This window comes from Chelonoidis abingdonii, chromosome 9 (genome assembly GCF_003597395.2).
Source record: "Chelonoidis abingdonii isolate Lonesome George chromosome 9, CheloAbing_2.0, whole genome shotgun sequence".
Lineage (NCBI taxonomy): Eukaryota > Metazoa > Chordata > Testudines > Testudinidae > Chelonoidis > Chelonoidis abingdonii.
In genome coordinates, this window is record NC_133777.1 from 9,072,580 (window position 1) to 9,093,985 (window position 21,406).

General features: G+C 42.8%; 1 protein-coding gene across 2 annotated transcripts in view; it reads right to left on the reverse strand.

The window, feature by feature from the left end:
• Positions 1–398: 398 nt before the first annotated feature.
• Positions 399–21,406, reverse strand: part of WIPI2 (WD repeat domain, phosphoinositide interacting 2) — a 39,344-nt gene continuing 18,336 nt past the window's right edge. For both annotated transcript variants that reach the window (XM_032767784.2, XM_032767785.2), the window contains 9 exons: positions 21,065–21,161; positions 20,244–20,341; positions 18,814–18,906; positions 17,914–17,984; positions 11,584–11,691; positions 9,850–10,014; positions 8,581–8,688; positions 6,866–6,996; positions 399–5,968 (listed from right to left, as the gene is read on the reverse strand). In XM_032767784.2, coding sequence (XP_032623675.1) covers positions 5,856–5,968; positions 6,866–6,996; positions 8,581–8,688; positions 9,850–10,014; positions 11,584–11,691; positions 17,914–17,984; positions 18,814–18,906; positions 20,244–20,341; positions 21,065–21,161 — 984 coding nt within the window. In that variant the 3' untranslated portion in view covers positions 399–5,855. The remainder of the gene's footprint in view (positions 5,969–6,865; positions 6,997–8,580; positions 8,689–9,849; positions 10,015–11,583; positions 11,692–17,913; positions 17,985–18,813; positions 18,907–20,243; positions 20,342–21,064; positions 21,162–21,406) is intronic.

Sequence of the window (21,406 nt, forward strand, 5' to 3'; positions counted from 1 at the left end):
AGTGAGGGGAGCAGGAAATTGGTTCGGACGATGTTTCACCGTCACAAACCCTTGCACTAAGGTGGCAGTGACTGTCAGGCAGGCTCTGTTCCCCTTCCCCTCCATCCATGCCAGATTCCTCTTGGTGAGGGAAGCTAGAGGAGAAGTGTTTAGAAAACTGCCAGGAGATGAAAGTTGCCATGTCTCCTTGCATTGTTTCACAATGATCTTTGCAATGTTTTGTAAGAGGTAAAACTAACACTGACCGTGTCCCCTGACAGCAAATACATGGCATAGTGTTGGCTGTAGTTTTATCAGCTACAGCTCTATCCGAACTAACGCTCTTCTCTTTTGTACAAAGTCATCTATAGCTAACAGACCCCATTTTCATGTAACAAATGAATAAAGACGACACAAAATACATATCACAACACAGGTTTAATTTCATATGCAATTATAAAATTTGAACAGCAATGGGCTAGCAATAAGAGCTGGACACTTGGTAATGTGGAATGTTATTTGTGAACAGATTTTTCCATTTATTTATACAGACATTGAGCAGAAGCATATTAGCACTGCAGGATGCAGCTTCCTCCAGGTAAGGAAGTAAATCTGAAAGGAAAATATTTGACTGGGTCGAGCAGGTTGAGAAGGACTCTGACTCCATTCAATTCAGGAGCTGGGGATTGGGATTTGACTCCTCACACGAGTTACTACCAAATTCCCCACCCACTTACAAATTAATCAAATTCTGTACAAAGGAAGTAAGGACTAATGTGCAATTACTGCAGCCATGTGATCAACAGTATAGAGCCAAGACACCCACAAAGCACATGGAAAAGTAGCTACTTGCAAGACAGAGTGAAGACCTGTTGTCCGCTACTTTATGGAGATGGATTGTGCCAGTTAAGTATTAAAGATGCACAAATGAAAATTTGTTAAGTGCCTTCAACTGTGAAATTGCAATTTGAAGTGAGTTATTCACACACCAGGAGCCAGACTCTCTTGCTTGTGAACACTTTTCTGAGCCGCATTAGCATTTTAAGGGTCTAATTTCCTTTCAACGTATGGCATAACTCCCAGAAACATGAAGAATTATGTTTGCGCAGAGAAGACACTTAAGTCTTGACCTCAAGTGCTAATAGGTTAAATCAAAACTTTACTGCTCTCCTTACAGCTGGGTTTTAATTAGAAGGGGTAAAACTATCAAAGCAGGGCAGGGTTTTTGAGGTGTGGCAGTACAGTGAGTAGGACCACAGACATTGCTTTGAGGGGTGGGAGAACATGATTATTCCCCCGGACAGCAGCAACTGGTCTGCATAGAAGAGAAAAATATGCTGAGTAGCTGAGGTGACCCTGCAGGAAAGAAATTCCAAAACCTTCTTACACATTATCTTTTGAGCAAATGCCATTATTAGAACCAAGGAAGCAGAATGTGAGATTCCCAGTAGAAAAAAGTTCTGCTGATCAGATTCACAATCCTAGGTCTCTGGCTGAATTATTAAGTGGTGGCAGATCTCCAACTGGTCTCCCTTTTTCTAATTATTAGTTGTAAACAACTTCACTTCAGCTGGACACTCCTGTTATACTTAAGGAAACAGCTTCAGATGTTTATTTGCAATCTGAGGCAGTTAAACCGAAAAAGCTATAGCTTTTCCCTGTTCCTTTAGGGAAATTTAGCCCTAGGGTATTAGTCCTAAGAAATCCCTCAGCTAAGCCCCAATTCTGCAAGGTGCTTAAGTTTGAGCAGAACTGATTTCACTGGGACTCATGGCCTTCAGTACCTGGCTGAATTGGGACTTTAGGAAAAAAGCAGCAGCTTTTAGGAACCTCCTGCCACTTCCTCACTTGACTCTACATGCTCTTTTCTCCTCTCTGCTGTGCCCAGTTACTTTAACTGCTAGATTGACCTACTGTTATACTGCGGGAACAATGCTATAGGGTGAGTCCAAAGCAGGCAACATCTCCTAGTTTATAACTCAAGAAAAAATACAGAGAAAAATTACGAGAACTGACCCATCTCAAAGCAGCCAAAGAACAAGCACACTTGCTAGCTACGTGCACATTAACAGAACGGATCTGAAATACAGCCCCTCCTCTATCTATGCTACTCAGTGGGAGCTAGAAACACTAGAAACTAGCAACACCTGAGTTTAGAATTCCAAGTCTACGCACATTTCTCCCCCTCCCCCCGCAGCAGGCCATCTTTGGTTATACATTTTACCACATACTGACACTCTCCCCAAAAAGCTTTATTGTTAAAAATAAGCCTTTGATAAGTGCAGAATTTTAAAAAAAAGTGTAGGTGGAGTTATGGCTGAGAATATATTGCCTGCTAGAGCGTTAATTAGAGTATAACCCCCCCCCCCCCCCCCCACACACAGGAAATTCACAGTTAAAGGTTTTACGCACCACCGTACAGTGTGGAGCCCGGACTTCCAATAGTATGCTCCTTGTCTTTGAGGACACGGGGATTGGTCCTGCTTTGAGCAGCGGGTTGGACTAGATGACCTCCTGAGGTCCCTTCCAACCCTGATATTCTATGACACATGACAGAAGAGTGGGTTGTTACCATAAGGCAGGTCCTTGTATACCTGGGATTAAGACCTATGCTGAAGAGAACTCCTACATCTGTCAGCAGCCAGTTCGCAATGCCAGGTTCCCACTTCTGCTGATGCAATGTTTAAGATCCAGGCTGAAGGGGGAAGGGAAGAGGAGATGCAATGAGTTTCTCAACCCCTGAATTGTTTACATCACAATTGGTGACAGACCTAAGAGATAGGGCCAGGTGAGAGATATGGCAGCCACATCTTACCCAACAGAAAGGAGGTTGCCAAGCAGGGCCTACATGCAAGCCAGTTCCTTCCCATGGGGACAGAAGCAGGTGTAAATCATCCCCAAGATCCGGGGTATTACATATTCTAGGATCTGTGACCAGCTGGTGTGTGGAGTGGTTTGGATAAAGACACATCTTTTGGAAGTGGCTTCTTTGACCTCCATTGGACAGACAGGTACAGCAACGATGGTGAGCTAGGTAGGTTGGGCTCTCTGGCCCATAGGGGTAAGCTGGCTGAGCAAGGATAATCTCTGGACTGCAAAGGAAGGTCTTGACTAGAAGTTATCGCCTTCAGCCTGGAGCAGAAGGGTGAATTGGATGAGTCTTGAGTCTCTTGTGGGCAATTCGCCTGTCTGTATCTAGAATATGGGTGGAGATGGTAGTCTATGGCATTTATGGGAAATATAGCTAGTGTGTGTGGGGGGGGTCTCAAGCTTACAGGTAGACGATGAGCAGAGAGGCAGAGCTAAGGTTGGTGCTGGAACCTTAAACTATGTATGTCCTGACAGGTGTGTAGTATTTTGTGAGTGTTGTACACTAACACTAACTTTTTTTTAAAAGGGCAACAGTGTCAGGAAATTCCCTTCGTTTACACTGAAATGAAGGAAAGTATTTTTTGGTGCTGTTAGAACTCAAAAGTTGTAAAGCTTGTACCTTTACCAGACCTATGTTACATCAGTGGTGCTCATAACTGTTTGTTACAAGCCCTTCTGATGGAGCTTAGAATTTATGCCAACCCTCCAAATGGGTTATCAAAACGGACGTGACCAGAACCACATTTGAAGTCTCTTGGTAGTTATATGGCTACCAATGAAACCTGCTGAGCTTGTATTTGTTGTAAGACTTGCATATCAGGCTTCACTGAAGTTATAAGTTCCACAGCGGTTCACAAATGGTAACAAATTCTATTTATGGAGCTTAGTTTTCTGACAGAGCTTGAAGTTCAGAGACTTAATGAGATTTCAACATGTTTCAGAACATAATACACTCAGAGGAGACCACTGAAGAGGCCCAAACTAGTTGCTACATTCAACGTATCCAGAACAGTGGAGGGCTCAGAAAGTGGGTAAAGGCAAATCTGACACCTCCCCACCCCCATGAGAAGGATCTGGGGTTTGGGAGAGAACGGTGAAGATTCTCTTCCAGGAAATTGATTTGACCAACAGTGGTTCATTTTTATAATGATAGCATGACTACAGGTAAGTTTGTACATGATACAACTCTTTGGCAGGGCCTACCACCATCCTCTGCTCCCTTTAAGGAAACAGAAGCCCAGCTACCTGCGCTGAGCTCTTGGGACAAACTGCCACTGCCAGCCCCTATTCAACAACATGCATAGTAGCAAATCCTAAATCTAAACAGCACCATAGTTTTGTGTGATTGGTAGGAAAGTTAAATTTGTGAAAGTGTTCCAGAAAATCCTGGTTCTGTTTTCTCTCAAGACGTATGACTTTCCCTTTTGTTCCAATCTGTTTGGGTTTTTTTGTTTGTTTTAAGGAGGTGCCAGAGTGAGAGATGGGTCATCAGTTTCACTATCTGAAAAGTACAGGAGGCTCACAGTCTAAGGAAAGCAACACTCACACCCAAAGGCTGTGGTAATCATTTTGCTCACCTAATATATCCAAGATTTAGCAAAAGGCACATTATAAATAGATGGCTGCATTGCCCAACTTTGTTCACTCCTAGCCAGGGTCACAGCAGTTCAAAAACCATCATTCCAGAGCTGCCTAATGGACAACCATCCCTTTCAAGTGAGTCAGAAGTGCTCCTCAAGCCGCTGAAAATGGAGGCAACACACAATGTAGTTTAGTTATCCAAGGAACCCTTGAGAGAAGATTAATAACTCTCATAAGCTGGAACTCAAGTGGATAGTCATTTATATTTATATCAGCATTCCGTAATTCCTGAACCTTCATTACAGAGGCAGCATGCTCAGATCCAGATTGGAAGGAGACAAGGAAAGGAGCGTTGTATCTTCCCAATGCAAAACCTTAAGGCCATTTAAGAAGTAGGGCTGACAGACTCTGACGCGATCTCCATCCCGTCCTTGGCAGGAAGGATGCTGGCCTTGCTCTGAGGGATTAAAGCAGGTATAAAATGAGAGATTATTGCTGCTCTGACAGGGACATAACTGATCTAACAGAGGGAGGGAGGGAGGGAGGAAGAAAGTGCTTTCCAAGTTATTAACCTGAAACACCTCTTTTAAGTCAGCATATTGGCTAACTTGGCTTGAAGACAGACAGCTCCAAATAGCAAGGATAGATGAACACACAGCAAAAAACAGTAAATGTCTACCCCTCCTAGCTTTCCTTCCCCTAAGATATTTTCCTGTACAAGCACTTTCTAGATTAAGTATTCTTCGGGACAGAAGAAATTCCAGTCAGGAAACAGGCCTTCCATCCCAACAAATAGAACACTCCCACAAATAAGCAACGTTCAGAAGGAATTTTAATTAACCAAATGGTTCAGGGAAGGGGAGGGGGAACCTAAGAAACAGGATATTGCATCTTAAAGGTTGCATGTCAGTCATGAGGCATGCCTGCAAGCCAATGCACAGGAAACCATTTGGACCTTTGTCAGTGCAGAACCAGCCTCAGCATCCAGAACCACTTTTCCACTCCTTCCTTATATATGCTAAGTATTATATACATATATAAAAAAATACAAACTTTAGTTTGTTATCAAGTGGCTTCTCTCTCCTATGCTTGCTTGGCACATGAATGCATGCAAAGCTAGTAGGTTCTGAGGAATGCACGAACAGCAGATTTTGGCAACAACAACAAAAACCCCCAAAAAACAAAAAAAGCAAAACCACAAACAGCTAAAATATATAAGCAAGATTAAAAGCCACTGAATTGAAACCATATATTTTCCCAATGGTATAGAATTAGGACTACAGCTACAACGTTTAAAACTGTTTTTGGAGTCTGTCATCCTCTCTCCCAATTCATGCCAAAGTTTATAGCAGCATAACACGAGATTCCTCAAGAAACATCAGGCCAGTGTTCTCTGCTTCAGGAGTGAGTTCACAGGTCAAAGTTCAGTCAGTCCGAAGAATCATGGGAGGATGCTCACTGTCTTCATCCAATCGCAGTGCATTGGTTTCATCTTCCAGGCAAGCTCCACCCACTGCACCCAGATCCTCTGTATAGGCTGCAGAAACAATGACAGTGTTTGGGGTTCAGTAGCAAAAACTGGAGCTTGGATGCAAGAAAGCTCCTGATGCAAGTTTATAAGCTGAAGTACAAGACACTACACCACCGGTGGGCAAAATTTTTGGCCCGAAGGCCACACTGTGGTTGCGCAACTGTATGGAGGGCCGGGTAGGGAAGGCTGTGCCTCCCCAGACAGCCTGGCCCCTGCCCCTTATCTGCCCCCTCCCACTTCCCACCCCAACTACCCCGCTCAGAACCCCTGACCCATCCAACTTCCCCACCCCTGCTCTTTGTCCCCTGACTTCCCCCTCCTGGGACCCCCCCCAACCCTAACTGTTCCCCCGGGACCCCATGCCCTATCCAATCCCCCCGCTCCCTGTTCCCTGACTGCCCCACACAGGACCCCGTGCCCCTTATCCAACCCCCGGCCCCCTTACCATGCCACTCAGCAGCATGTCTGGCAGCCGCACCATTCAGCCGGACCCAGAAACACTGCCCTACAGGAGCTCGCAGTCCCATGGCCCAGAGCACTGCCCATGCAGTGGCATGGCTACGGGGGAGAGAGGACAGCAGGGGAGGAGCCAGGGGCTAGCCTCCCCAGCCGGAGCTCAAGGGCAGGGCAGGATGGTCCCACAGTACCCAAGTACAGTTCAATATTCAGTTCTGTCCAGACTGCCCAGAAAGTAGCAAAGACAAACAAACAATCTGTCCAGTGAAGCTTCCAAAGTGGCGCTCTCAGTCATTTTACAGCTACCCTCTCTTCCCACTAGGACTAATAGACAAATGCTTCATAACACGTTTAGAGAATCATAAAGATAAGGCCAAAACTTGTCTCCATCTGGGATCGAGTAATCTTTAGAATAATTTTCTCCTGATTTTCCAGCATTATCCTTACCATGTCTTGTGGGTGATGAAGGCACATAAGTACCTTTTGTCACAGCAGCACTATATGTTTGTGCTACTAGTGGCCGGTCATGTGATGCAGACTCTAAAATTTCATTGGCTGGCTCCATACTGCCATCTAGCCTAGTGGGTAGAGAAAGATTAGATGTGCAGAAGTGGTTCAAGTAACAAATCACCAATACAACTGCTGTTAATACTCCTGCAGGCCAATTATGTAAAACCTCCACATTAAAAGATCATACATGTGTAATATTCAAGATTTTATTAATGCATTTGGTTACATTTTCTCAACCTTCAATGCCACACATCACTTGCATTGTGACTGAGAGGTGTCAGCCTTCCAAAGAATTGTAGGGAAAGCATTTGGTGGACTGCACTTCTCATCACAAACACTGAAGACAAATCATCTAAATGATGCCAAAGGCATAAAAAGATCTAAGTGGCTGGAAGCTGAGGCTAGATACATTCAGACTAGAAATAGGGTGCAAATTTTTATCCATTTTTTTAAACAATGAGGATTACCCAGTAGAACAATTCAAGACAGTAATGTGGTGGATTACCCATGACTTGAAATCTTTAAATAAGATTAGACTTTTTTTTGTAGAAGATATGCTCTTGCCCAAAAAGACGTTATAGTCCTGATGCAGGAATTACTGGGTGAAATTCTAGCCTTAAAAAAAATCTATGAATCCTTGCTATACTATCAGCCCTGATCTCTCCTAAACCATTCTACAGACCTGCTACTAAATAAACCATGTGGCTAGCCTACAGACAAGGTAGCTTACATGTAAGCCTGTCCCATGATGTTAGATATCAGTGCAGGGGCCCGTTTCTGTATTTGTAAAATGGAGATAATGATGCTTCCCCACCTTTGGAAAGTTCTCTCATACATGAATGAAGTGTGCTAGGTGTCACATGTTTCATATTCTTGTTAAAGTAACTGAACCACCAGTTGCGTGGCTGGAGATGGAAGTATAGACTGACAGCAGATGGATTCTTGACTGCAATCAGACAGCATTAAGTTTCTGCTACGAAAGTGATGCATAGTGTAACAGTTACTAGGAAGGAAGAAGCAAGGAGATTCCAAAGGTTACTCACCTCCTGCCACTGCTCTTAAATGTATCAATACAAAAATGAGCTCTAAGATTTGAGTTCAGCAGGAGGAAATGAGTTTTGGAACAGAGATTTTTGTCAGTCCAGTTATATTAGAAAACCAAACGTGACAAGTATACACAGGGCCGGCGCTAGGATTTCTGACGCCCTAGGCGCCGGGACATTTCGCTGCCCCCCGCGCGGGTCTCGCGGCTCCCTGACCCCGGGGGGGGGGGGGGGGAGGCGCCCCGGGCTGCCGGGCCGCCGTGCGGCGTCCCTGACCCGGAGAGCACCTGGTTGCCGGGCCGCCGCGGCGCTCCGACGCGGGGGACGCCCGGGTTGCGGGTCAGCCACGGCGGCTCCCTGACCCGGGGGATGCCCTGGGTTGCCGCGGCTGCGCGCTGACCCCGGGGGCGCCCTAAGCTGCCGGGCTGCAGGCAGCTGCTGCCGCCAGCAGCTCAGACTACGCATCGGCCGCTGCAACCATTTAAAAAATTTGGGGGGAGGGTGCCGCTTTTTGGCGCCCCCAAATCTTGGCGCCCTAGGCAACCGCCTAGTTCGCCTAAATGGTTGCACAGGCCCTGAGTATACAGGTAGAAGCAAGTCTGGACTTACTTGTGCTGCTTCATTAGTGTGCACTCTCCTCCTTCCTGGGGGTCCAGGTTGTACATATAGAGATACCCATCAGAAGCTCCCACCAGTAAACGTGGAATCTTCTGAATTCTAGAAGAGATTAGGAAAGGGGACAGGAAACCAAGTTTCAGGAATGTGACAGAAACCACAATTTTCTGCTGGCATAACTTTCCACTCACTTGCTCTCTCTCTACAGCTCATAAGAAATCTGATTCAATGGCTACATATGCCGCGCTCCCATGACAAAAGTAACATGCATGGGAATCCGGCACAAAACTACCATTGGCATTAAAGGGAGCCATTTGTGTAGGTCTTGTGCATGTCAATTAACTCACATGTGGAGGCAGTGCTGTCTAATGGCAAAAGGAGACAAGGAGTCAGAAGACTGGTTCGCATACTAGCTCTGCTACTCACTTGCTGTGGCATTGTATGGTACTCAGTTTCACCATCTAACATGTCGATATACTTCCCTACCACACAGGCATGAGGTGAAGCTTATTTAATGTCTGCAGAGAGCTCTGAGATCAGATGAAATGTTATTAAGTGTAAAATGAAACCAGTAACTTTGAATAGATCAGCACAAATTTATTAATTCTCCACAAAACATATTTAATACTGCACAGTTTATTGCTTTGATAGCTGTGCCAAATGCTCCATTTTTGGTTCAGACAGAATGAAGACTAAAATCTGTGCAGTCAGTTAAAAACAACTCTCAAATGCTATACTTTTACCCAAATTTAAGAGCTTGTCTTAGGAAGGTGCCAAATCTGGGGTCTGCAATTACCTTTAAAGTCTTCTGTATTGGATAGTCACTGCTGTTTAATGCAACAAAGTTAATACCAAATGCACTGACATTTCATTCAGCACTAATGGGGAATGAATATTCTAGGTCTGAGTCTGTTTTTAAACACACTTCCTTCATCATGAAGGATTTCTGGAAGCTCACAAAATCCTCTTTAAAAGCAATTAATTCCACAATCATCCTTGAAGAAACATTATGCCTTCTGTTTCAGTTGGGCTATGAGTAATTAGTTTTCCCCACACTGTTCTGAGCACGAGGAAGTTTTGAAATGGTACTAAATGACAATTCAACCCCGGATGTGTGCTATACATTAGTCATTTAGCTATACATGAGATGTGTGACCTGACAAGCCAGAAAGCCTTGGAACATTATCTACTCTGTCAATGCTTCCTTTGCTTGAAACTGGCAGTCCACTGGATGGTGGGAAAAAAACTCATCTCCTTACTCACGTGGCAAGAGCACAGATGTTTTTGTGTCCACAGAATGGCAGACGGACTGTAGCAAAGGCTCTACCCTGGTTAAACATTTCTGTGACTTGAGAGGGCAGATAGCTTGTGGAGGCCAGCAGCACTTTTCCAAAGTAACCTGTCCAGGTAGTGGGCTCTTCCTGAGGTCTAAAGTTCAGGAGGAAGAAAAAGGAAAGTTGAACTCTATTGAGTACTTTGACATTAAAAACAACCTGCAAGGGCAGAAGGATGGCTGGTGGTTTTTCCTTTATCATGTATAAAGGCTCTTTTCCTTGTTTGCCCCCTTCCCCTTAGAAATAACCCTACTGGTAAGTCTAGTATCCCCTATTTTTGTTGGGCTTCTCATTAAGTCTCATGTACTACGAGCACTAAGTAGCCCTTAGTGAATGAATAGGATATTAAATTGCTAACTTTTTTCCTACTTATAAAATTGCATTACAAAAAATGTTAAAAACAAAAAGTTTAAGCAAACTGACTATAAAAAAGAATCCCTTCCATTCTCAATCAAGTTTCACTCTTGTTTATCTAGTGTCATAATCCAACTATTATCCAGAGTCTCTCAGAGACAACAGTAAACAACATCTGAATTTCTAATACAACGATCATGCAGGAAAATTGAAAAACCTTTCCAGAACTTCTTTATGCATCATGAAGCAGCAGAAAGGGCACAAATCCAAATTCCCTTTGCAGGTCACCTTTGAAATGATAATCTAGACAGAGCCAATATGCTCCATGCTCTCACCCACACAACCATAAGTGTTTTTAGTTGCAGGCTTTTATGGCACTCCATGCATGTCAGTACTATGATATATGCAGATGGGGAAGATGACTCACTTTGTAAAGTAAAAGGCACGTGTGATTAAAAACATTTATGTGCCTCCATTCTCCTAATGATGTCTCATCAGCAGAAATACCTTTTCTATTCACAGAGGGACATGTGTATCTTGGCAGCTGAATTCAGCCAGCTGATCCACAGTTGTCTTGCTATGCCCTTAATAGTAAGGGGTTTTCAAAAGAAGGAAGTATCCAAGTCAGGGCTGGGCAAACTTTTTGGCCCAGGGCCATATCTGGGTGGGGAAATTGCATGCAGGGCCATGAATGTAGGGGGCTGAGGTGCAAGAGGGAGTGTGGGGTGCAGAAAGGGGCTTGGGGCAAGGGGTTGGGGTGCAGGAGGGTTGCAGGGTACAGCAGGGGGCTCAGGGTAGGGGGTTGGGGTGCAGGCTCCAGCTGAACAGTTCTGGGGTGGCAGTGGCACGCAATGGGGCAAAGGCAGACTCCCTGCCTGTCCTGGCCCTGTGCCACTCCCAGAAGTGGCTGGCACCATGTCCCTGTGGCCTCTGGGGGAGTGAGGGGCAGAGGGCACCACGCACTGCCTTTGCCTGCGGGTGCCTCCCTCCGAAGCTCCCATTGACCAGTTTCCCGTTCCTGGCCAATGGGAGCTGCGGAGGGCAATGCCCTCTGCCCCCCACTTCCCCCTGGGGCCACAGGGATGTGGTGCCGGCCACTTCTGGGAGTGGCACAGGGTCAGGGCAGGCAGGGAGCCTGCCTTAGCCCCGTGGCACCAAAGAAGTGGCAATCCTGCGGGCTGGATCCAAAGCCCTGATGGGCCAGATCCAGTCCACAGGCCGTAGTTTGCCCACCCCTGGTCCAAGCTCCTGAGAATTCATCCAGACTGTCAAACATCAAGTCTGTTTTTTGAGCATTTCTGAAACTTACTTTTCTTTCACAGTCTCGAGTTTGAATATGTGCACTGTTTCTGTGTTACTGGATGCAGAGAGGAACATGCCATCCATGCTGAAGGCCAATGAGCAGATGCTTACACACCTAAAAGAGAGAGTAACCGCATAAATGTCTACATACTAGTGCTATGCCAAACAGGAAATGGAGAAAAGTTATCATTAATTCACACTGAGTTCATGAGTCTCAGTTAAAATGGGAATATTAGTTCCCCACACTAGTGTATAGGAGTCTTGGTCACTGAATATTTCCAGCCTCTTCAGTTATTAATCCAGCTGCATTGTGCAGGCCAGGAAAAATTCTGAAAACATTGCAGACAGGTGGAAAAAGACACCTTCCTTGTTCAGTCTCGTATCAGAGATTTACAGATCACTCACAGTTAAACCAAGATCTGCAAAGGACTTAGAGCCTGTATGCACTGCCCTCTGTGAATCAGAAAAGGGAAAACATTTCTAGAGAGACCATTCTGAACTCTTTTCGTTGACATTTCCTGACTTGCTTAGGGAGAGACGGAATCTCAGGCTTCTGAGTTTGGACTTCTCGCTATCCACTGGATTTCAGCTGAGACCCCAGCTAGGGAACCAGCGGTATCAGAGTCCAAATTCAGTCTACTCATCTCTAGATAAGGCCCAATGCAACTACATGGCTAAGTATCACAGAAACTGCAGTATTATACCAGTGACTTATAGGAATCAAAATGGTTAAAGAGAGAGTTGAAGAAGTGTGAAAACAATCTATCAGCTATTTACACATTATTTTTCGGTCATGAAATCTAAGTCTGCCCCAAATGTGAACTTGATGACCTTCGTGAAATGAGTTTGTTAGTCTCAAGAGAGGTCAAGGACTGAATGAATCAGAGACCAAACACTTGAATCAGTTCTTTTCAATACCTATTCTAGTGTTTTATACTGTAGATTAGTGCAACCACACATAGTACCATAATCATACCAGATACTTTACAGTAGCTGACCTGTGTCAAACAAGTACCTGTACCAATACATTTCTAATCTAAAAGCAAGAGCAAGTACAATACTGCATGGCAAGCTTTGGAAGAGAAGGAGGTTAGTATACATTCAATTGGAAGTTGTTCCAGGAACACTGATAGTGGGAAAGCAAGAGTAGGTGAAGGCTACGGTGTCCCCATGTCTCAGCTGAGCAGTGATTAATACATAGCTGGAATCATTCTGGCTCACCTGTGTGTTAGTCCTATTAAAATAGGTATTATAAGAATGTAGTCAACATTTGTTGCTTCTCTCTCCCACCCTGCCCCAGTGAGGATGCTTACTCCTGAGGGCATTCTGCAGCAAAAAAATTAAAATTCTACAAATTTTATTTGTCAAATAAATACGGAGGCTCCAGCATGGCATTGGGGAGTACAAGCCAAGTACAAGAGGTGGGAGATCACTGTGCAGCTCTCCCCAGGACACGGACTCAGTAAAGTTGCACCCAACCCTGATACAGCATAAGGGCCTGGCCTGTCCCAAAAGCACCCCAAGGCCCTGCCCCTCTGCATGGGCAGGCAGGCTCAGCAAGCCAGGATCCAAGTGTAGAGGGGGTTAATGTGGGTTTATAGAGTTCTGTGTGGAGAAATCTGGGTGCGGGCGACTCAGCGGGGGGATCCGGGTGCGGGGAGAATCGGGATGCACAGGGGTTTGTTGGGGGGTTCTGGGTGCAATGGTAATGCTTCACCTGCAGGTGGGTGAATGTGGTTGGGGCTCAGCAAAGGGGGCTGGGTGTGCAGGGGGCTCAGTGGTGGGGTTTAGATGCTGGGGGACCAAGGCTCAGTGGGGTGGGGATGGGGATCTGGGGGCATCTGGGCCAAGTGTCAGCGGAGCAAGGCTCATCAGGTGGGGTTTTGAGTGTGGGGGGGTGAGGCTTGGCAGGAGGGTCTGGGTATGAGAGGGTCTAGATGCATGGGGGTTCAGTGGGATAGGGGACCAGCTCCCTGTACAGGAACCCCTTCCCCTGCAGCTGAGGAGCAATGGGTGCAGGACGTGTCTGTGTGTGTGTGTGTGTGTGTCTGTCTGTCTGTGTGTGTGAGAGAGAGAGAAGGTCTCGAGAGCTTCCTGCAACTGGGAGAGAAATCTAGGGGTGGGTCCAGAGGAAGTCTCATCCTCCCCAGCCCCACCCAGGACTAGCAGCTGAGCCCGGTACAGGGTACAAGCCACCAGCCAGGTCTTCCCCAGTCCTGCCTCCTGCCCCATAGTGAGATTTCTCTCTCCGCCGGCTGCCCTGGGCATCTGATACATATTACTGGAGCAAGTCACATGACTGCTTGTGGCTTCCCTTTGCTTCCCTGTCAGAAAGTCATTTTTCTGCGGGGAAGCAAAGAAATCTGCAGGGAACAAATTCTGTGCAATTGTAGTGGCACAGAATTTCCCAGGAGTAGAAGATGAGTCATGGAAGTGGATTCCGCTGATAAAACTGAGTTTGTACATAGCAGGAGAGGGATAGAAGCCCCGAGTTAAAAGGAACTAGATATCCCTATGCAGCTTGGACTCTGGGAGGCAAGGTTTTTCTTGGCATAGGCAAGAGATCTTCAGCTGCTTAGCCTGGGTCAGCCCTAAAGGACATACAGAGCTTGCTGATTATAGAAGCTTCTATTAGCTTTTTAAACTTATGTGTGTGTATATTTACCCTCTTTAACCTTGTAAAATAACTCTGGTTTCTTTTTTCTATTTAATAAACCTTCATATAGTTTATTATAGGATTGGCTATAAGTATTGTCTTTGGTGTTAGATCTAAAGTGCAACTGACTCTGGGTAAGCAAATGGTCCTTTGGGACTAGGAGTAACCTGAATATTGAAGTGATTCTTGGTGTAAGGGACCATCTATCACAAAGGTACGCTCACAAGATAGGTTGGAGTACCGAAGAAGACTATATGTGACTCCATGTTAAAGCTGTTTTAGTGTCTGAAGAGTTCACACTTGATAATTGGTTGGTGAAATCTAAATATAGAACTCACAACTAATTTGGGATTTGTGCCCTGCTTCCTAGCAGTCTGCCCTGAGATTCGTACTCACACTCTTGAGTCACTGTAGGCAGCATTACACATAATGATGCAGAATTCAGGAGACAAGCTTGAGTAGTCTCTAGGGAAGGGGTTTTGGAGAAGATGAGTAAAGAGATGTAGGCAGAAGTGGATTAGTTAGTGCTTTGCAGAGATGCTTGGACTTGACATGGAAGGGGGGATGTCTGTTCAGAGATCTGGGGTTGGAGAGAGATAGTAAGATCAGAAAGAAACAAAACAATATTCCCATTTGAATATACAAAGACAGGGAAAGAGCAGAGTATAGGAAGGTGAAGGCTAGAGAAGACTGTAATTGTCAAGAAGGAAAGTTACCACAGTATGGACAGGTATCTTAAAACTGACAAAGGGACAAATTTTTGGAAATGTTGGTCTGAAAGGCAGAGTGCGTAAAAGGGAAGGAAAGAAGAGTTGAAGAGGTCACCAAGATTGAGCCTGGGTGATTGAAAGAGTAGTGTCACCTTAACTGGGTTTTTATCTGTCACCACTCTCACACAGAATTCAGCTGCCATCTAGTCTCTACGAATATTCTCAGTTTAGAAAGACAAGCAAGCAAAAACATAAGTTTATGAAAAATGCAAAAATGCTTAATAATACTATTTGAATCTAAAGGATCCTCTGACACGTCTATAGTGAATGTTTTTAATGTTTACACTCAGTTTCACAAAAAAGTGTACTTCTAATGTTGAGAGGTAAGAGTAATCAAAATATACTCTGAAAGTTTTGGAGGTATATTAGAGCCTTTAATGAATGCCACTATAGCCAAAGGTTCGTCATTGCTATAAAAGACAGACTATATATAACTGATAAGCTCTCTTTAGTTAGAAGCTTCTGGTGACGTTGGCAAACAAACTGCTTGAATAGCTTTGAGCTAATGACATATGAATACATTATTATAATGTACATTTGTTACGTAGGTGGGAAAGTCTGAGGAAAGGGATTGTTCCTTAAAGCTGCCTGCTTCTGATCTCCTGATGAAACTGCACGAAGCAGACTATCACCTGTCCATAATTAACAGTAACTGGAAATTGAGTGAGATTTAAGTACAATGTAAAAATGTCATTCTATCACAAGTGTCATTACCAATCAAAGCTATAAAATTAAGATTCTGCAGTTTACGAAAACCTGTATAAATCTCAAAATTAGATTTTCATACGTGATCCATTCTCTGTCTCCCATTCCCAGCTTCTGGCAAACAGAGGTTAGGGAAACCAGCTCTGCCCATCCTGGCTAATAGCCATTGATGGACCTGTATTCCATGAATTTATCTAGTTCTTTTTTGAACCCTGTTATAGTCTTGGCCTTCACAACATCCTCTGGCAAAGAGTTCCACAGGTTGACTGTGCCTTGTAGGAAGAAATACTTTTGTTTGTTTTAAACCTGCTGCCTGTTAATTTCATTTGGTGACCCCTAGCTCTTGTGTTATGAGAAGGAGTAAACACTTCCTTATTTACTTCCTCCACACCAGATATGATTTTATAGACCTCTATCATATCCTCCCTTAGTCGTCTCTTTTTCAATTCAAGCCAGATTCTAGTAAGACTTCCATCATTGTTCACTTGTTAACCCCGGAATGGCTAGCAAGTAGATCTGAAAAGAGTTCACCTCAACCCTTAAAATATTCTAATAATCATAAAAGGTACGTTGCATAAAAACCACCACCCTCATTCTTCAAATAAAAAATTCCCAAGTGGTCAATTTACACTGCCTCTGAAAGAATGTTCAGATGACAGGAACCAGAAATATGCAGAAGTCGGGTATACTTAAAGTTTAGTGTGGTTACTCTCCACACTCTAAGATTTAGCTCACTTTGCTATACGTTAGTATTAACACTCAGCAATTTCATAACAGGGAGTAGTTGCATAAACAACTCTAGTAACAAATTATTGTGAGGTGAAACAGTACCATTTTTCCTAAAGGCACCACCACACGGAAAGGAGGTCACTGGGTGCATTGTATTAAGCATCCACAGATATTTAACTTTTTAAAAAACTAGATTTTAAAAGAAAAAATTTAAAGCAGCTCTTCATCAGCTACGTACTGTACGTGTACATTGCAGAAAAAAAAAGAGTTAGGTGAAAAGCCCGTAAGTTTTCCCTAAATGGCAAAACAGTTTTGGATGCTTGATAATGAAGTAAATAGAACCGTATGTATGACATTTTTTCAAAAATACTTCAAGATTTGCATTTTGCTCCCTTGCTCTATCTATATTGGAAGTCTGTCACATACGTTCTCTACTGCCTCATGCTTTTAAAATAAGCTTTTCTACTTTAGAAGTCAGGCCTTCACTTCCTTTTCCTGTTGCAAGGCTTTTGGAGGGCTTGATATATCATGAGAAACTAAGAGCAAGCATTTTTTGTTCCCCATTTCCTTCATTCAATAGGAGAACACCTGGCCCAATTTGAGCTTCTTGTATGCTCTCTTCTGACTGAGACAGTGGGGAGCCAGGGAAAGGGGTTGGTTAGAAATCATCCTAAAAATCAGGACAGCATTCTTCCTCCTTACAACTACAATTTTTAGGCTAACTAGCATTTCTTGATATACTAGCCAATAATCAGCAAAACTGTCAGTGTTTAATACTGATATAGCTTTCTAAATAATATGGTTCAGCAATCCAATGAACGAACCCAGTTTTGGACACAAACATCAGTGTTAAATCTCTAAAGGCCTTTAGTTCAAATATTAGAACTAAAACCTCACAAATCTTGACCAGGAAAGATATCTTTCCTAACACCAGCATCAATACCGCACCACAAGCAGCAGTGCTATAGCTGGCATGGCTTGACGTGTATTGATATAAGTATCAGAGGGGTTGCCGTGTTTGCTGCTTTTACAGATCCAGACTAAAAGTCCTGTGTCACCTTATAGACTAACAGACATTTTGGAGCATGAGCATGCATCCGACAAAGTGGGTATTCACCCACGAAAGCTCATGCTCCAAAATGTCTGTTAGTCTACAGGGTGCCACAGGACTCTTTGCTGCTTGTACTGATACCATCTGTCAGTGTGCTGGAGCATCTTATGGTGGAAATATATCAGAGGTCTGCAAAGTGGGCAGGTTGCTGGTCAAGTCAAAAAGAGCTACAGAGGGTTATATTTTCTCTCTCGCTTTCTCACAGACCTGGTCTGTAACTTTAAGGGATCCAGGATCAATTGTAGAGAAGTATAAACTTTACTTCAGTTACTATGACTCATGGCAATACAAAAGGTCAACTACAGAATATATTGGAAATCTACCACAAGGAACAAGCTTCAGAGAATGAGCTTTTTTGAACTTCACCTCTTCACTCCCCTTCGGAATTCAAAGAGTTTCTGTCCCTCTGGAATGGAAAATACTCGGATCACTGTCCCCTATGAAGAAAAAAACCAAGCCTCATTCCTCAATTTAAATACCTGCTTTGTGGTTCTCACTCTAGTCAGCGTGCACAAAGATCAGAGTACCATCATAACTAGTTCATACTGTGCAATTCTTGTCACAATTGCTGCACACCAGATAAGAGTCACTCAACATAAGCCAGTCACATATATCCTTTGGATTTATTTTTAGAGGGTGGAAAAAGCAGAAAGAGGATGGGCTTAAGAGCTGACCTACGAAGTTAAAGAGAAGGAGTTATGCATCAAGGAGGAGCTTTTTCCCTTTCTGAGCATACTTGTAACAGTATTTCTTTTCCTTGTGGAAAGGAAATGCAACTAGCGCTATCTCCTAGGCATGGTACCATGTGATAAAAGAAAATGGTACGCACTTCAGTTTGGTTCTGAGAGATAGCGTAATATTCCAATCTAATACAGAATGAGATGAGCCTGTGCTGATTTGTGCAATTCAGACAGAAGTTGTCAGTCTGTGCCAGATATAGGCTAGTCATTTCTCGCCATTCCACTTTGACTTTTACTGTCTTGTTTCTGTTTTATGATTTTACTTTCCTAATAATACACAAGATAGCTAACTTCCAATAAATATACTTAATCACTGATAGGGGATGTCCCGACTACAGACAATCAGATGTAATGTAGTTATTTAAAAGGCTTGTTACCATTAATAACAATAGCTCCTAATTCAGGGTATTTTAATTATACCAGCCAACCTCTCTTTTTAGTACTTGTGAAACATTTAGGGTACTTTGTAGTGTTTCAAAGTAAGCGCCACTCTGATCCATACAGTCACAACCAAATTAAAACCTACCTTTTCTGATGCTGTGGCAAGTTTAGTGCCATTTGCATCAAAGGTCAATGCAGCCAAGGGACTATCATGAGCTGGGATCATATTAGCAGCTCTCTGCAAGAATAAGCCAATAAAATATAGAACTTAGTATAGTGCAGACAAAAAAAAGTAAAATCAGAACAAAAAAATGCAAGGCTGAATGTTTAAGAGAAACCAAGCAAATGTACGTTATCTTGTTTTAGACCTGATAATATACTGGAATGTACAACTTCACTAAAACATTAATATCACCATTCATAAAAAATGACTGACAGCACAAAAAAGATCTCTTAAGGAAAAAACTAGGGTTGTTACGATTAAAAAAAGTCACAATCATGAGATTAATAAAATAGTCATGATGAATCAGTTTTAATCGCATTATTAAACAATAACAGAATACCAATTTAAATGTATTATAAATATTTTTGGATGTTTTTCTACATTTTCAAATACACTGATTTCAATTACAGCATAGAATACAAAGTGCACAGTGCTTACTTTATATTTTGATTACAAATATTTGCACTGTAAAAAAGAAACAAAAGAAATAACATTTTTCAATTCACCTCATACAAGTACTATAGTGCAATCCCTATCATGAAGGTTCAACTTACAAATGCAGATTTATTTTTTTTACATAACTGCAATTAAAAACAAAAAAAATGTAAAACTTTAGAGCCCGCAAATCGAAGCTTGAAGGGGAATACGAATGAATGATTAGCATATCTGGCATGTAAATACCTTGGAATGCCAGCCACAACAGGGCCATGCAAACGCCTATTCTCATTTTCAGGTGACATTATAAATAAGAAGCAGACAGCATTATTTCCCATACATGAAAAAACTTGTTTGTCTTAGTGATTGGCTGAACAAAATAGGACTGAGTGGACTTCTAAGAGATGAACACTCTTTTGCTTCTCTTTTTTACAGTACAAATATTTAATAAAAATAAAATAAAATAAGCACTGTACACTTTGTATTGCATGCTGTAACTGAAATCAATGTATTTGAAAATTTAGAAAAACATCCAAAAATATTTATAAATAAATTTAAACTGGTATTCTATTTTTGTTTAACAGTGTGATTAATCATGAATTTTTTTAACCTAGTTACTTTATTTTGTGTTAATCGCATGCATTCATTGACAGCCCTGGGAAAAACTATTTCACTCTTGCTTAGTTTTTAATCTATAATGCTCAGCCCTACCCACTAATCAAATGTGGTATTACCCCTTTACTGTGTTCCACTGTTTTCTGTCCAGCTTTAGTAACAGACCAATGACAGTAGAGACCTCCTTCCACAATAATGATCTCAAATATTTGATTTCCATTAACTCCTCTTTGAGCTTATTAAGCCAAGTCTCAAAAAAAAGCACATCTTTAGGTGCCAGTAGTATTGACAAGGACTCTCACCAGATTGATGGTGTCAAAGACTTGCACCTCTCCGATGGCCGCACTTCCTGGGTAGGCCAGATAGCAATTGTCATTGTTTATCGACAAGGCGCACAAGCCTATGAAGGATAAGCAAAAAAGGATTAGAGAGGCAGAGGCCAAAACTTACCCAGAGGTTTAGTTCTATATTCAGATCAAGTTACAAAATATCAAAATTTAACTCAAAGCCAGTGTCCTCAGAAGGGACTAAAATGGAATGGGGGCTGGCCAATCTTGAGGCCAACAGCCACCAATTTAAAGAAGTGATATATCATTTTAAGTCAGAACTAGTAATTCGAAAGGTATAGGAATTGTGATGAAGAGCCAAGAATTTCCTGGGTTCACAGTCAGTGATACCTAAAACATTATTCCTACAGATGCATTGTGCGGTGTGCAATGCAAATTCCGGTGACATCCTGCTCATTATGGTTTCTTCACTGTTTAATTAGGATCAAGTCTGAATAATATCCCTAGGAAATTTTTCACCTGATCAGGAAAATAAGGTACTGGGGAAAAAAAAAAGTTTCACATAGGATGGCAGAGATTTTTCTTTTATTATTTGTGATGGTATGAATGCAAAGAAATACTCAAAAATCCATTTAGTGTCATGCTGCAAGTTCAGCACCCTTTGAATCTGAATATACACAGGGTCTAGCAGCTGAATATACACAGGGTCTAGCAGTTAACTCCCACTGTCAAGAGAGCTCTACACAATTTCCTATAAGAAACAAAGTCACACACAATGAAAGAGACTTTACATTCCATGCGTTTAAAGTTAACTGAGCCCCTAGATAGATATTCACCAGCAGGGTTGGGGGGCGTCTCCCTGATTGTATGCAGCACCTTCATGTCTCGTATGTTATGTATGTACAGAGACTCTTCTAGGCATACTATCAGCCTCTATAGAAAGGGGAGAGGAAAGTAAAGACAAAATTAAATATATTAAAAGGCATTTGTACAATTTCTTACAGATTACCACAACCTGTGTCTAACACATATTAGGTAATTTTCAAACACAAAGGCATAAAGTCTTTGCCCAATTCAGTGCTAGTCATTTCTGAGTTGATGGGAAAAATTAACATTAAGCGGAGACAATCTACACCTTTTTATAAAAGACTGTTCTACACTGAAAATGTATAGGGGCA